General features: G+C 40.3%; 1 protein-coding gene across 2 annotated transcripts in view; it reads right to left on the bottom strand.

The window, feature by feature from the left end:
• The window catches only part of LOC149262223 (ATP-dependent DNA helicase Q-like 5), a 205,141-nt gene that overhangs the window by 41,242 nt on the left and 146,753 nt on the right, over positions 1-17,146 (bottom strand). For both annotated transcript variants that reach the window (XR_016258848.1, XM_089423631.1), the window contains exons 11-12: positions 8,345-8,473; positions 8,060-8,233 (exon numbers count right to left, since the gene is read on the bottom strand). Coding sequence is in view for 1 of the 2 variants with exons in the window: in XM_089423631.1 (XP_089279757.1) it covers positions 8,105-8,233; positions 8,345-8,473 (258 nt within the window). In the remaining variant the exon portion in view is untranslated. The remainder of the gene's footprint in view (positions 1-8,059; positions 8,234-8,344; positions 8,474-17,146) is intronic.

Genomic DNA, 17,146 nt, shown 5'->3' with positions numbered 1-17,146 from the left:
TAATTAATTGATTATAATTAGTAATTTATTTATTTAATTAAAAAGAATATTAAAACCTATGTTATAGACTTTAAAGTCAAAAAATTTAAAAACAAAAATTGAAACCTAAACCCTATCGCAACCTAAAACTCATTGACTAAACTAAACCTATCACAGACACACTAAACTATGTGAAAATTTGGAAGCCCAAATTTCTACTGCAGCAATTAATTAAGTTCCTTCTATTTGTTAATTACTGAACAAATTATTTACTACATCCTACAGCAAATACCGAAACTAATACACTGCAACCTTCACCAATTAAATTAAAAGCGGAAATAAGAAACTGAACAAGAAAGAAATAAACAACACATGACACCGTTATTTTTGGACAAATGTCCTCGGAAAAACCTAATGCGGGAAAACTGATGCCGCAACTGAGGGTTTGCATTATTAATCAATAGTTTTCTGAGTACAATCTTGAGATGCCTTGTTGGTTATCCAATACAAAGAATCTAACTAGCAGAAGATTAGTGAGAAATACTTCAAACTATCATTGGCGATCTAACACTAATCCAAGCCCTAGATGGTTGGCCCCACGCTGGCTCTGCACAGCTAATGCGTCAACCTACACAGTTCTACGTCAACCTCTCTAGGGATCCGCGTCACCTCTTCCCGAATCTCATGTTGTCTGGAGCTTTGTTCCTTTGTCTCTGGACTCACACCCCGGCTTCTGCCTCGAGAACTCGATTTCCCAGCTGAATTTCGAACTCCCTCTGAAGCTCTGTGTTGCCTCTGTGTGAGCATATGCTACCCAGCGTAGCCTCTGCACTACCTCTTCTGGATCTCTCTCTGCCTCCTCTGCAATGTATTCCCGAATCAAGAAATCTCCCTCCAGAACTATCCTACCCCTCACTGCAAGAAATCACTTCGATCTTCTCTCTAGCAACTGTTGCACTGCCCTCTCTAATAAATTCGATCTCTTGATCTCTCTTCGATGTCTTTTCCAAATGCCCATCAAGCCTCCTTTTATAATCTTCTCATTGAAAACCAACAACCCAAATTAGATTCTAATCAATGGCTCAGATCATTTTGTCTTGATACTCGTCCTCTTCTAGGAGTTCCACCCTCAATTTCATTAATACCCTTTAATTATTTTAATTTCCCAAGTTTAAACTTAGGCACCCATTAAAAATAATTAATTATTTTAATAAAAATGTCTCCAGGTGGAATTTCCCAAAACAATTTCTGGGTATTGTGGAATACATGTGCCCAAGCCTCCCTACAAATTTTGAGGCTTAGAGCACATCTGAAGTTACCAAAAATCAACACTCCCTCTTAGCGAGGAATGTGCTCTAGTAATGCAACTTGCTGTAGCATCGCCCTTCTCTGTAACATCTCCCTCTGCGCTATTGATGTCTGAAATCGCTGCCCACCAACTACTGCGCAAATACTACATCTATACTATTGCTGACCCTGCCACTGCCAACACTGCATCTGTACTGCAACCCTCATGATTTCTGCATTTGTGTTGTTGCTGGCATTGCCACTGCCAATACTACATCTGCAGTGCAACCTTCTCCAACAGTTGTTGCTACTGCATCAGCAACAGAAAAGCATCCAAAATTACTGAATAGGTGTTCAACATGATGTATTTGTTGTTGGAGTTTTGGCTATTGCTAGTCTCTACGTTGACCCTCTGAAGTCTCTACGTTGCTGTTGACTCTACACTGTGCCAACTGCACTACTAACAATTCTTCTCTATGATGCTAAGTCTCTGGCGCTCCTAGCCACTGTAATTGTCACTCCTCTACACCAACTAACATTGGTTCATCCTGCTACTCCTCATCTACGCTCCCATAGCAAGGTATTGATTCAAGAGGTGGATTCCTCAAGGATCTTGCCCATCTATAGTTCTTTCGAGCTACCATTTTAGATCACCCCACCTCTCCCATGGAGGTATCTGGGCAATCATGGAAAACTCCTCTTCTTCATTCTTTGCAGATGCAGCCTTCGGATCATGCTTCTTGTGTTGAAGTTTCTAAGTCTAACTGTTAGAAACCCTTCATGTATTTTACTAATTTATTCCTACCTACTTGTTTTGTTAATTAACAAGTTATTTACCACGTAAATACTGGAAATAAATACAAGCACATGCTCAACACATTATAAATCATCAACTAAAGGAAACAGAAACAAGCACACAAGTGACACCATTGTTTTTGGACTAATGTCCCCTGAAAAACCCAATGCTGGAAAACCGGTGTAGTTATTTGAGGGTTTGATTTATTAAGTAGTTTCAAAATACAATCTGGGTGCCAAATCCGGCTCACCCAATAGAGAAAAAGCTCGGCAGTAGTACCTCTCTACTCGGAAGCAGATATTCCGGCTGAAACCTCGGATAAACACTCCGACAACTCTACAGCTCCAATCTGCCCCACGAAACCCCAACGTCAACCTCTAAGGACTACGTCAGCTCTCTCTGGCCCAACGTTGGCCTAGCATCACTCAGGCTTGGCCTACGTTAGTCCTTTGTCCCTCTGTGTCACTCATGTTGGCCCTCTGAGGCACTACGCAGCTCTTGGTTGGCTCTGCGTGAGCCCTGGCTAGCTCTGCGTGAGCCCTGCCTGGCTCTGCGTGAACCCTTGGCTCGTTCTGTGTCCCTCTCTTTGGCTACTACGCTGATCCTCCCAGTGCTATCTCTGCCTCTCTGCTTTTGTATTCACTGCTCCGCAGTTGCAACTCTGATCACTCTCTCAACTTTCTTAGCAAACCCAGCCCCAGAAAGTCGAAATCTTGATCTCTTGGTGTGTTCTCCAAGTGACCCTGAAGCCTCCTCTTATACTTTTCTCGTTGACAAATCAACAACCGAAATTAAGTCCCTAATCAACGGCTAAGATTAGATCTGGCTTGATCCATGACTTTTGGACCATTCTAACACAGTTTTATATTAATTCACATTAATATTTTATTTTCCCTAAGTTTAGACTTAGGGACTCCATTAAAAATATTAACTATTTTAACTTCTCCCAAACTGTTTAGAATCTACCCAAAGCCTTTTTGGGTATTGGAGATCTCATGTGCCTTAGCCTCTCCACCAATTTTCGTGGCTAGAGCACATCCAATGCTACCCGAAATCAACACTCCCTCTTAGCGAGGATTGTGCTCTAGCAATACTCCTCATTGAGTATCACTCTGATCATCCGGCATCGATCCCTGTGCAGATGCTAGGCCTGCTGCCCATCATCTGCATTGCTGCATCCCGTACTGCTACCCATGGCCCTGCCACTGCCACTGCTGCATCCATACTACAACTCCCTCTCATTTTGTTGCATGTGCTGCCCATAGCACTGTCACTGCTAACTGTTGCACTGCAACCCAGTTACTGAGAAGTAAGTAACTGATCTCCCAACTCTGACATCTCTGTCAGGCTAGAAACACTCACGATGTTGAAGTTCCCTCTGTCATTGACAAGTGCTCCCTCTCTGACATCTGCACTGCTACATCAACTCCATGCATCTCGCACCATTGCACACCTTTCTGTGCCATCTTGCACTGGTGCAACACTCTCGTGCTTCTCGCACTGCTACCTTATGCTGTGCTGGGAATCTTGCACTGTAGCTCTCTCTATCGCTCCATCCACATTCGTCTCTACTGACATCTGCCAGTACTACTACTCCTCTTCGGGGCTCTCGTAGCAAGGTCTAATCCAAGAGGCTGGGTACCTTGAGGATCCTGCCCCTCATTGCCTGTAGTCCGTCTGACTACAGCTCGATGTCTCTTCTTCCTTCTGACGTTTTTCTGCCTCAGCAACTACTGCAGAAAACTACGTCACACCATTAACCTCCTCTACACTGAAGCTTTTGCATTGCTCCCTCTAACCCTCGCAAACTTCGATGTGGAAGTCTTACCTCTCTGTCGACTCACTCAGAGAAAGACCTTCCTCGAAAATTTTACCCTCCGGGCCTGGACAGCACAATCCCTTTGGGGATTCAATTTTCTACCTATGCAAAACTTCGACCCTCCTTTTCAGCGTTGGGCTCTTCCGGCTCTGCGCTCTTGTTTCACCTGCATCTTCGATAGCATGTGAAAATTTGGAAGCCCAAATTTCTACTACAGCAACTGATTAAGTTCCTTCTATTTGTTAATTACTGAATAAATTATTTACTGCATCCTACAACAAATACCGAAACTAATACACTGCAACGTTCACCAATTAAATTAAATGTGGAAACAAGAAATTGAGCAAGAAATAAATACACAACACATGACACTGTTATTTTTGGACAAATGTCCGCAGAAAAACCCAATGCGGGAAAACCGGTGCAGCAACTGAGGGTTTGTATTATTAAGTTGTTGTTTTATGAATATAATCTTTGGATGCCTTGATGTCTATCCAATACAAAGAATCTAACTGGCAAAAGATTAGTGAGAAATACCTCACACTATCACCGGCGATCCGACACTGATCCAAGCCCTGGATGGCTAGCCACATACTGGATCTGCGCAGCCACTACGTCAACCTACACAGTTCTGCATCAACCTCTCTGGGGATCTGTGTCACCTCTTCCTGGATCTCTTGTTGTCTGGAGCTTCGTTCCTCTGTCTCTCCGGTCTCACACCTCAGCTTCTGGCTCAAGAACTCGACTTCCAAGCTGAATTTCAGACTCTCCCTGAAGCTCTGCACTTCCTCTATGTCAGCATACGCTACCCAACATAGCCTCTGCGCTGCCTTTTTTGGATCTCTCTCTGCCTCCTCTGCAATGTATTCTTGGATCAGGAAATCTCCCTCTAGAACTATCCCTACCCCTAACTACAAGAAATCACTTCGATCTTCTCTCTAGCAACTATTGCGCTGCCCTCTCTGAGAAATTCAATCTCTTGATCTCTCTTTGATGTCTTTTCCAAATGCCCATCAAGCCTCCTCTCATAATCTTCTCGTTGAGAACCAACGACCCAGATTAGATTATAATCAATGGTTCATATCCTTTTGGCTTGATCCTTGTCTTCCTCTAGAAGTTTCACCCTCAGTTTAATTAATACCCTTTAATTATTTTAATTTCCTAAGTTTAGAGTTAGGCACCCACTAAAAATAATTAATTATTTTAATAAAACTCTCTCCAGGTGGAATTTCCCAAAACGATTTCTGGGTATTGTGGAATACATGTGTCCAAGCCTCCCTAAAATTTTGAGGCTTAGAGCACATCCAATGATACCAGAAATCAACAAACTAAACCTATGCTCGAGGGAGGGTTGCAGGTAAACACAGGTTGTGAGGATTGCAGGTAAGAGTCAAGTGAATTCTGCGACAACGGGGAAGGTAACGCTGAACAAGATAACTTCATTCACAGTGGCAAAGGTAAACAAAGCTGAGAGAACTCGAACGAAGGTTGCAGGCAAGGTAAAAGTCAAGCGACAGGGTGAATTTTGAGACTCTTAATTTGGGATTTATAATTAAATTTTAATGAATTTATTCAAGTTTACAGTCTACAACCACTATACTCCATGATTTAATTTGCCTTCAATTTGAAGTTGTCTCTTTCTCCATGTCTGTGACAAACCTTTTCTTGGCATGAATCTTTGAAACTTCCCTATGCCACAATCACCATGACTTTAATACCATGTTAAATATATGCATAAGACAAGCAGGAGAGACTAGATGATATATCAATGTGCTACTAAATTACTAGTGGTGTTGTCTATATACGTAGCAAGTTCCATTATTCATTTTAGGAACCAATCAACTAATTCCTTGGATACATTAACATAAACATCATTTATTATATATAATTTATTTCACTTTATGACATTATTACTTTTGTACATAACATTTGTTACTCTTGAAATAAACATTACAATGGCTAACTCATCTTTAACACTTAATGTTATAAGGTAAATAGACGGGATGGTAATAATCTTTGTGCTCTGTAAATAATAGTGATTCTGAATGATTATGATATACATTAAACTGATGATAGGTCTCACAAGGTTCTTAATTTCTAGACTCTTAATTTGGGATTTATAATTAAATTTTAATGACTTGTCCATGTTTACATTTTTATTAAATTTTACTTTTAGTCTTTAAAGTTTAGCTGCTACTTAAATTTTGAAATGATTCATTATGCATCAGAGAATGATTATGTAGATAGTAGTAGATTGTAGGTTGTAGCAGACTAATAGTACTTCTTAAGTTCTTGACAATGGGCAATGATGATGAGATTTGTTTTTGTGATGCACAATGATGATTAGATAGTATTAGACTTTAGTATTTTATTTTGTAATTTGAATTTCAAAATTAGTAATAGTTCTAATTTTTATATTTTAATTTATCATTCATGTTTATGCTGAATTACTAAATTTTATTAATTTTAATTTTTTAATAAATATAAAAATTAGTTGCCGCACTTGCTGTCCCCAACCTACCGTCCCCTGAAAATTTGGGGGTGCGCTCTAGCCGTCCAGAAAACTCGTCCCCCCGTACCCCTGTCCCCCGCCCCCACAGCCAGCGCAACATAGGAAAATCCACTCTAAGAATTGCAATCAGTTAGCACAAAAATTATTGAATGATCTCATATGAGTCCACTATAATCTTCAACATCACATCAAGTAGATTAAAGGTGAAGAAAATCGAGTCTTGATTCTATAAAATTTTGTTTCTATTATCCAATATGTATTAATTTAGACAGTAGAGAGTAAAATTTTCAACATTGTCATTGTAGGAGGTATCATCAGGAAAAATGACTTGAACAATGTAAATCTAGCATGATCTAGTCAAGACCAAGGAGGTTCCCTTTTTTCCAAATCAAGACTTAGATTTTCTCAAGATTGAGAGAGCTATAGGAACATCATAGAGGCTTGACATTCACGACTCATGATTCCAGGATTCTTAATTCTCAGATACTGTGTCAATTTACGGTTTAGACTTTTCCCCGTGCTATCAGCCATGCTTGGCAAGAAACATGGTTACCATGAGATAGATGTCATAGCTCATATTATATCAATGAATTTTGGACTTACATTGATATTTTGCACGACATGGATATTGTAATATTTTATATTAATGAATTAGATCTTCTTTTATCAAAAGTTGGGTATTTTAAAATTTATTTTATTCCACAAGTTTTTGTCAAGTCTTACTCCATCTCTTAAAATCCAAACTCACCTATTTTTCCTCTAAGCTGATTTTTTAACATTGTTACAAATAATTACATAATACAATTTAGGATGTCGTTGCACAACATGTGTACTATATAACATACATAATACATTCTATTCTTGCAGGTGAGCACTTCTGCCATGCACCCCAAAACCAGTATAGACCTTGATTTTGAAAATGCTGTCCCCAGACCTATGAACACAAGCAAACTTTGTTCCATGGGACTATAAACAGTAATGCATGCATGCATGTGTGTCACACATCCCCAAATCTTAATGAACCTTACTTTTCAAAATGCTTCCCCCCCCACACCTATGAACCCTAGCAACCTTGCTTCCTTGGGACGATAAACATTTCTAGAACACCACTAAAAAGACTACTCTATTACTTTTAAGTCGTTGCAATGGAAATCAAATATTGGAAGACAAATACATAGAATGAGCAACTAGATAAAAGTAGGATTCTTCGTCTCATGAAAAAGAATGGGCAACCATCTAAAATAATAAAACAAATCCTTCTGATATTTGTCAATTCAAAACATACTTAATGGCCTAAACAACAAAGCTATACCCTCTGGCCTAATGATTTCTGATATTTATAAATTTATATCACACCACCAGTACCCAAAATGCCCCATGAAAAACAACACCTTGTACTTTCTGTAAATCAGCAATGAGAGAGAGATCACCAATATTGAACATACATACATATGTACTTCTGCATATGGTGAATATGCAACCATATGGATATGTGAACATGATAATACTCACTTCCTTGCTTTGAGATATTGACACATCCCAATAGAGAAAGCAAGCAATCCTGAATTTCTTAACTTGCTCTAGTTTCTGAAATGCAATTGACTTGAAAATTTGAAATCAATATGTTTGTGACATTCATCAAAAAATAAAGTACAGATGACCTTACCATCTCTCTTGAATCCTATTTTGACAGCTTGCATCAATATAATTCTCAGTTGAAATATTCATCTGTTATACTTCGTAAGCATGATTGCCAAAGTGAAACCCTGCAGCTATCATATTGTTTTGACTCTTCCATGGCATGCATTGCTGCACTATACATTGCATCTAGATTCTGCACCTGATCATCTTCAAGTATACCATGTTAGATCCAGGTGTGAAAGGAATCAAATTGTCTCACAAGCATTGACATGAATTAGAACCATGCATATCACAATGGAGTCACAATTACCTTAGATATCTCAACCTCAGCTAACCATGACACAATCTTTGTTGTAAGGGAGCAGAAATTTTCTGGAACTTTATAAATAGCATAGCAGAAGGTGGGATCCTTAAGTTCGAATGTCATCTCCTCTAAAAACTGAGGTATAACATAGATAATTAGAAAACATCACATCCTTAAAGACACAAATGTATATTTAAAAAATTGATCTTGTCCATTCATGTAGGGAGAGATTAGAAAATTATATTTATAGTAGAAAAAAGTGATACTCCCACTATCTGTTCAAAAGCTTTGATTGTAAATAAACCTTAGCCCTAATTGAAATCCTATAAAATTTGACTATCTTCCGATAAGAGTCTACATAAAATTCAGGACAAGTCCAATCTTACATGCAAAACATCTGCTTTTGAAAATTTATACGATGTTGAAACCGTAATATATGAAATATGCAACTTTATCATTGATCATCTTCTATAGCTCTACAAAAATGCTGAAGATGCTTAAATAGTCAACCCTCATTGTTTTGGGGAGCCAACCCTCAACAGTCATTATTATATTAAGCTTCCAATAAATTAAGTAAGCTAACTGCATCCAGAGTTAAAAGTATCTTATTTTATAGCTAACATAAACATGATCTTCATAATACTGCAAGATGGACAACCCATTTTCTGCGGGAGGGAAAGTTTTATTTTGGGGCTATCTAAAATTTCAGTTTGCAGGGAGGCTAAAGTCTCATATATTTCATATAAAAAAGTTGAAGCCAATTGCAGCAGTTTATTTGAAATAACATATCATGGTGAGTCGCAGGCTACAAAAGTTTATAGGTTAATGCAAGCCCAAATATTATCACTCTAGAACAGATATCTCAAGATGATCTCATGACCACTTTCACTATTTAGCAATCTAGCTTCTCTCCTTGGATTCAGTCAGTGATAACGACCGGATTTATATCCAACCAACTTTTTTTGTGAAATAAAAGTTTGTATTACCTTCTGAACAAGAAATTACTAGAAAATCTGAAGGGTTTAGACTAGCTGGTCATTGGGGAAACCTGACAATAGCCTAAAATGAGCCCCTTCGAGAGAGGCAGAGGACAGAACACTAGTTAGAGATTCAAAATACAAAATACATAGACTGATAATCGGACCTTTGAGGCCATCAGAGAAAGTCAAAGAAACAGAAGATTGATGAACCAAAGACATAATAAGAGTGAACAGACTAGGCATAGGAGTTCAAATCTGTTGCTGCAACCTGGATCAACTCCTTGTTGCTATCGGGTGAGCAGCCAATAGTGGGGGGGATGTCAAGGTCTAAGTTGCACTGAAACAGATACGGGAACGGATACGGATACGGGGTTTGAAACGGATACGATACGGCAAGGAAACGGCATATATATATATATTACCATTCATCTTTTAGAATCTAGAGTCTATATCTAAAAATACATAATCATCATCATGAATTCAACATAAACAAATCATCATCATCAATTCAGCATAAACATTGTCATCATCATTAGCGTTTATTATAACATTCAACATATTATCATCATCATTAGTAATGTAATTAGAAATGCTACAACTTTTGTGCTTTCAGGTCCAACTCCTTCAAAGAATGTGTCATGCATGGCAGATGGTATCTATCTTCCTTGCATGACAATTAAAAGGCCCATGGGATCATTGAGATATTCTGTCAAGACCTATTTGAACATTTCAATCTTCTCAATGTCAACTTGGTCTCTTGACTATATGCAGGCAAAAGATTGGCTAGACATGATTTAATATATTGCAGGGATTTACGAAATCAAGAGCAAAATCAATGACAATTAACAAAACCTTAACCAAACTGAAAATTATCGCTCAAATAAATCTCTTTATGAAGACATTAATCAAACCCTTCTGTTTGTATAAAATTTTGAACAAATTTTCATGTGTTTTAACATTTTAAGGGTGGATTCCAATCACGATTTAAATCTGGAAACAGGTCCAAAAAAATTAAAACCCCTTGGAAACGTATCCAATTCTGAATCCGACGTTTTTGATTTTTTGAAACGGAACAAAAACGTTTTTACGGCGTTGCGGACAAGGATTGTATCCGTTTCCGTTTCGGAAATGGGGATCCACGTTTCCGGTAACTTAGGTCAAGGTGCTTCTCAATGCACTCCAATAGGTGGTCCAAGTCTGTTAGCTGTCTCCTCAAGGCTTTGCGCTGTCTCTACGTCAGCCTACGCTGGCCGGCTTAGTCTCTTCGCTGCCTCTCCCAGATCTCTCTGCCTCCTCTATTGAGTATTCCTGGATCAAGAGAAATTTCCAATCGGAACTATCCCTGCCCCTCACTGCAAAAGATCACTTCGAATTCTCTTCCCAGCAAAAGTTGTGCTTCAGAAATTCGATCTTCTGATCTCCCACTCAATGTGTCTTCCAAATGCCCCTCAAGCCTCCTCTTATAATCCTCCAGTTGAGAATCAATGGCCCAGATTAAATCCTAATCAATGGCTCAGATCAATTTTGCTTGTTCTTCGGCTTCTTCTAGAAGTTTCACCCACAGTTAGATTAATACCCTTTAATTATTTTAATTTCCTAAGTTTATACTTAGGCACCCATTAAAAATAATTAATTATTTTAATAAAACTGTCTCTGGGTGGAATTTCCCAAAACAATTTCTGGGTATTGTGGAATACAAGAGTCCTAGCCTCCCTACAAATTTTGAGGCTAAGAGCACATCTGATGCTACCAGAAATCAACACTCCCTCTTAGCGAGGAATGTGCCCTAGTAATGCAACCTACTGAAGCATCATCCTTCTCTGTAACATCTCCCTCTGTGCTGTTGATGTCTGACATCGCTACTCACCAACTACAGCACAAATGATGCATTTGCACTGCTGCTGCCACTGCCAACACTACATCTGTACTCCAACTCCCTCTCAAATTCTACATCAATGTTGTTGTTGGCCCTGCCATTGCCAACGTTGCATCTGCAATGCACCCTTCTCCAAAAATTGTTGCTATTGCATTAGCAACGGAAAGGCATCCAAAATTACTGAACAGGTGTTCAGCATGATGCATCTGTTGCTGGATTTTTGATCACTGCTAGTCTCTGTGGTGACTATCTGAAGCCTCTATGCTGCTGCTGACTCTGCTTTGTGCCAACTACACTGCTGCCAACTCTAGCTCTACATTACTCAGTCTTTGGCGCTCCTAGCCACTACAACTGTCACTCTGATACTCCTCTACATCAACTGACTCGATCCATCCTACTACTTTTGATCTGGGCTCTCGTAGCAAGGTATTGATCCAAGAGGTGGACTCCTCAAGGATCCTGCCCATCTATAGTTCTTTCAAACTACATTTCTATATCACCCCACCTCTAGGCAATCATGGCAAACTCCTCCTCCTCGATCTGTGCGGATGTAGCCTTCGAATCATGCTTCTCGTCCTTGTCCTTATTCTTGAGAGGACATTGTGTAGCTAGTTACCAATTTTGCCACATCGAAAGCACTTGATCTTCGAAATATCTTTCTTCTTCTTTCGTTGCTCCTGTTGCCCCTTAGATGTGAGGGTTGCATTCTCATCCTCCTCCTTGGGCTTCTTCCCACTACTGCTGCTGCCATCAAGTTTACACTTGACCAAGTCCCTTCTCATCTCTTCTTGCTGAAGAGTGGCCCACATTCCTTCCCAGTCTGGCAATTTCTCCCTACCCAAGATTCTCTAGACAAATACTTGCCACGCTTCTGAGACTAAATTCAGGGCCAGCCTCACCATCTCGATAGGCTGAGGTTTTGACCCCACAGCTTCCAACTCGTCTCGTGTTTCCTAAAGCTTTGCAAGGAATGGATCAATGTGTTCCCCCTTCTGCATCTGCGTGGATCTCATCTAGTACTCCAGGTACATGTTCCACTGCTCGTAAGATCCCTGATATAGTATGGACAAGGCATCCCACATCTCCTTGGCAATCCCTTTGCCACAGATGTGACATACTACATGATCCTTCACTCTGTCGAGGATCATTTGCTTGGCCTTCACCATTTCTCCCTTGTACTTATTGAGCGAATCTGGATCCGCGAGCTTAGCTACCACACTGTCGACGTAGATCTTGAGAAAATGTTCATCCAAAAGGCATGACATCCTTGCCTTCCAGATCACATAGTTCGATGCACCATCTAACCGGTCCTAATCTCGCAATCCACTAGTTGCCATCTCTGCCAATGAAAAAGTCGAATTTCCTCCTCTCTCCTCTGCGCGGCACTAGGCTAGCCTATGCACTCCCTACTGGAGTAGTAGAGTTGTTGCTCCCTGTTGCTGCTCAGAAATGAGAAATCAAACTTCTTGGCTGGAAGTCCTCTGAGAAAGAATTCCCTCTAGTGTATCTCCTTCTCTCCCACTGACATTATTCTGCCAACAACTGCTCCAAAATATTTGCATCCCGGCTAAAGATCTGCTCTGCAAGGAAAAGTACGTTGTTCACTTCGGCCTCTGGAAAGCTTCAATCTGGAGATCGAATTTCTCTATCAACTCACTCAAAGAAATCGAATTCTCCTCAAAACTTCGACCTCCTTGGCCCACAAACTGCAATGCCTCTGGGGTTTCAAATTACTGCCTTTGCAGTAATTTTGAACTCCTCTTCCTTTCTGCTTTTGAGCTCTTCTGCTCAAGATCTGTGTTGTGAGACCATGTGAAAAATCGGTTACCCGATTCCTACTGTAGCAACTGATGTTAATTCTTCTAATTGTTAATTTGATTAACCAACTTACTTGTTGTGTGCTACGGAAAATATCGAATTAAATACACTGCAGCCTACACAAATAAAAATTGCAGAAACTAAATACAGCGTAGGAGAGAAATAAACATCACACACATCTACATAGTTATTTTTGGACAAAAGTCCTCGAAAAAACCCAATGTGGAAAAACCGGTGCAGCAACTGAGGGTCTTATTATTAAGCAGTAGTTTCTGAATACAATCTCTAGATGCCTTACTGGCTATCCAGTATAGAGAATATCACTAACAGAAGAATATTGAGAAGTACATCACACTATCGCAGGCGATCCCGACTGATCCAGCCACAGAATGGCTTGCCCTTTGCTGCCTTTGTGAAGTCACTGCATCAAACTAGCATCACAGCATCTAGGGACAACATCACTCTCTCTATTGATCGATTTGCCTCCCAAGAAATTTGATTTCCACCTCCCGATCTCACACCCCGACTTTCGGCTTCAAAAATCGATTCCTCCAACAAAAATACGAACCTCCTCAAGGCTTTGCGCTACCTCTGCGTCAGCCTACGCTGGCCAGCTTAGTCTCTTCGCTGCCTCTCTCGGATCTCTCTCTGCCTCCTCTGCTAAGTATTCCTGGATCAGGAGAAATCTCCAATCAGAACTATCCCTGCCCCTCACTGCAGAAGATCACTTTGAATTTTCTTCCCGGCAAAAGTTGTGCTTCAGAAATTCGATCTTCTGATCTCCCACTCAATGTGTCTTCCAAATGCCCCTCAAGCCTCCTCTTATAATCCTCCAGTTGAGAATCAATGGCCCAAATTAGATCCTAATCAATGGCTCAGATCATTTTGGCTTGATCTTCGTCTTCTTCTAGAAGTTTCACCCACAGTTAGATTAATACCCTTTAATTATTTTAATTTCCTAAGTTTAGACTTAGGCACCCATTAAAAATAATTAATTATTTTAATAAAACTGTCTCCGGGTGGAATTTCCCAAAACAATTTTTGGGTATTATGGAATACATGTGTCCTAGCCTCCCTACAAATTTTGAGGCTAAAAGCACATCCGATGCTACCAAAAATCAACACTCTAGAGAGTCATATTGACATTTGTAGGGTGTGAGTTAAGAGTCGTGGGCCTCCACTATAGTAGAGAGCAGATAGCCATGCCATGGGATCCTTCAGCACCATTCATTACTCACTCATTTCCGACTTATTTGATGATGATAATGCACTTGGACCACCATGCCCAGCCGGCTACACACTTGCACAACACACTTGGTTGTTGATCCAGTGCCTAGATGGTGTTTTGTCTCACCATGGAAGACAAGGGAGGCCTTGCATCATTGTTCTAGCCCTTGTAGATGGGATACATGCCTGTTCAATTCAGATGGAGGCCCATGAGGATGCTTCTGTGCCCCCACAGCCACTTGGGAGCACCACAAGTCATTTGCTTGGAGATCAAGGGACCACCCCCTTCATCACTGTTATTGGAGCCCTCCTATTCATCATGGCACATGAGGGACTTCACTAGGCCTTCCAATGGCCCTCCTAGCTATTGTATTATCATTTCGGTCCTCTTGAGAGGCTTATTTTTCACATTATGGAGCTATTTGGCGGGCTTGTCACCAAAGGGATGTTATTTTGCACATTATTTTTATTGTAGGGGCATTATTAGGCATAATTAGGCCATTCAAATCCCTTGGAGGATCATATAAATATAAGAGAGGATCATTTGATCTCTCATCATCATTTGGATTTGGGATATATCTTTCTAAAGATTTCAGACCTGCAATTTGTGGAATGATTAAATGCATTTTGATGTGTGGAATACTATCGCTATCTCTCTTGGAGCATCTATTTGGCAAGGTTATGGATGGATATACTCTTTTTGTCATGTAAGTGCTCTTTTCATGCGAATTTCATAATGTTTCATGTCTAATGTATGGAATGCTATGTCATGATTTTACTTGTGCCCTAAAAATTAATGCGAATTTATGAAACACTTGTAATCTTGGCTCGTTGCATATGTTATTCATCTTGGCAAGAACGAATTTTCTTAGGGGTAGGTTGTGCACCTTTTATCTTGCAACTGCATTAAATATTGCATACCAAAGTATAAAAGTCTAAAGTTGCTATGAAGTTGCATCCACAGAGAGCGTCGCTGCTTCTTTAGGCCTCCTTGAAGAGAAAAGTGTGAAAATTCCACAACTGGAATCCTATTGCAACAACTGGTATTTTTTTTTCCCATAAGGAAAAATCGTAATTTCATTAAGAAAGGAAATTACATTCTGTAGATGCTGGTGCATATGCAGTTCATAAACATATCATGTTTAAACAAAATTGTTGTCATTGATCCACGCAGGGGGTAGCAATAAAATAACAGAAGCCAAAACAAATATCATGCTGATATCCATGCTGTTCAGTGTCAATATATACATACAAAAATGGTATGTGCCTGATCTATGCAAAACCAAATACAATAACATAAATTAAACATTTAGGTCCATGAATGGCCGATGGAAATATTGGTAGAAAGCATCACCATGGCGCTCTCTAATCAACCAGATGCCCTGCTCCCCAATCATAGCCTCTTTGGATAAGCTGTCGGCAGCCCCGTTCTGCTCCCTGTAAATATGTGAGCATGTAAAAGAATTAAAAGATGTAATCATTCTCAAAGTTTCATCCAAGATATGAATCAATGCAAAAGTAGAACATCTGGTTTTCCTGTTCAGCCAGTCACAAATAATTTTTAAGTCCCCAAATAATTGTAGATCTTTGCAGTTTTTTTCCAAGGCGAACTGAATGATATGTTTAGCGGCAAGGAGCTCAGCAGAATTGTTAGAGCCTCTTTGGAAGCCTATGAGCATACTAAAGGTATGTTGATGGTCTAAATGAAGAATAGCTCCCCCCCCACAGCCTTGCTCTTGTGCTACACCGTCAAAGTAAGCCCAAGGTTTGTTGTGGTCGATTTGAATTGGGGTGGGGATACGAGAGCTGCTTGGGGGAGGGTTGTCCGGAATAAGAGAATAATCGGCCATGACTTTGGCCGTCAAAACAGCCCAATTTTGCAGTGTGTCCTGAAAGATTAAACGGTTTCTGGCAATCCAAATAGTCCAGCAAATCAGAAGGGGGAGGTTTCTGAGCTTAGGCGATGCTGAAGTGTTGAACCAGGATTGCCAGGCCTCAAGAATAGTATTGTCGGCCCAAATTGCAGAGGGGGCGATGGGGGGAAGGATAAGATTCCACAGATTACTAACAGCCGTACATTCCAGAAACAGGTGGGAAGTAGATTCATTCTCCTGCTTGCATATGCTGCACCAATGGGGACCATATTGTGCTCGTTTGAGGAGGTTATCACCAGTTGGGATTTTTTTCCGAAGGATAGTCCACATTAAAAGCCTTGTTCTGGGAGGAGCTTTAAGCTTCCAAAGATGTCTCCACCAGTCGGCAAGTATCAGAGGCTTCCTTGGTGCCGACAATATCAGATATCCTTCTTTTGGCGAGTACCGTCCATTTTTTGATAGAGCCCATATAATCTCATCGTCACCATCAAGGATACAAATGTGGGCATCTGTGAGAGCCTAAGTGTAGTCCTCCCATAGCTGTGTCCAAACAGGTGGAATGTTTAAATGATGAGCAGTTTTCCATGCCTGTTGGAGGAAAGAGGTGTTCTCTATGTCTACAATTTGTGCAATATAAGAAATGTTATGTTGTTGGAGATACTGTATGAGATCCATAGGAAGACGGTGCATATTCCCACATCCCACCCATGGATCGAGACCGATTCGAACAGTGTTCCCAGAACGTATTCTCCAAGTGATGCCCTTTCTAATGGGGTCCAAAGCTTTTAGGACGACCTTCCAGATGATAGAGAAGCCCGAGGTGTTTAGGTGAGGTCTTCTAATCCAATCCATAGTGTGCATCGGAGCAATGTATTTGGCATATGTAACCCTTGTCCAAAGGCTGTTTGTTGAGACTAATTGCCAACCGAGTTTGGCAGCAAGTGCAGATGAGAAGTCTTCTAGCTTTTTTAGGCCCTAGCCCCCCCCCATTTTTTTGGTAGGTTCAGGGCCTCCCACCTAACCCAAGCAAAAG

Source organism: Pinus tabuliformis, chromosome 6 (assembly GCF_031772625.1).
Source record: "Pinus tabuliformis cultivar Carrire ecotype Pingquan chromosome 6, CPIR1, whole genome shotgun sequence".
In the NCBI taxonomy this organism is placed as follows: Eukaryota; Viridiplantae; Streptophyta; class Pinopsida; order Pinales; family Pinaceae; genus Pinus; species Pinus tabuliformis.
The sequence above is the reverse complement of the archived record's forward strand: the minus strand, read 5'-3'. Positions and strand labels throughout refer to the sequence as shown.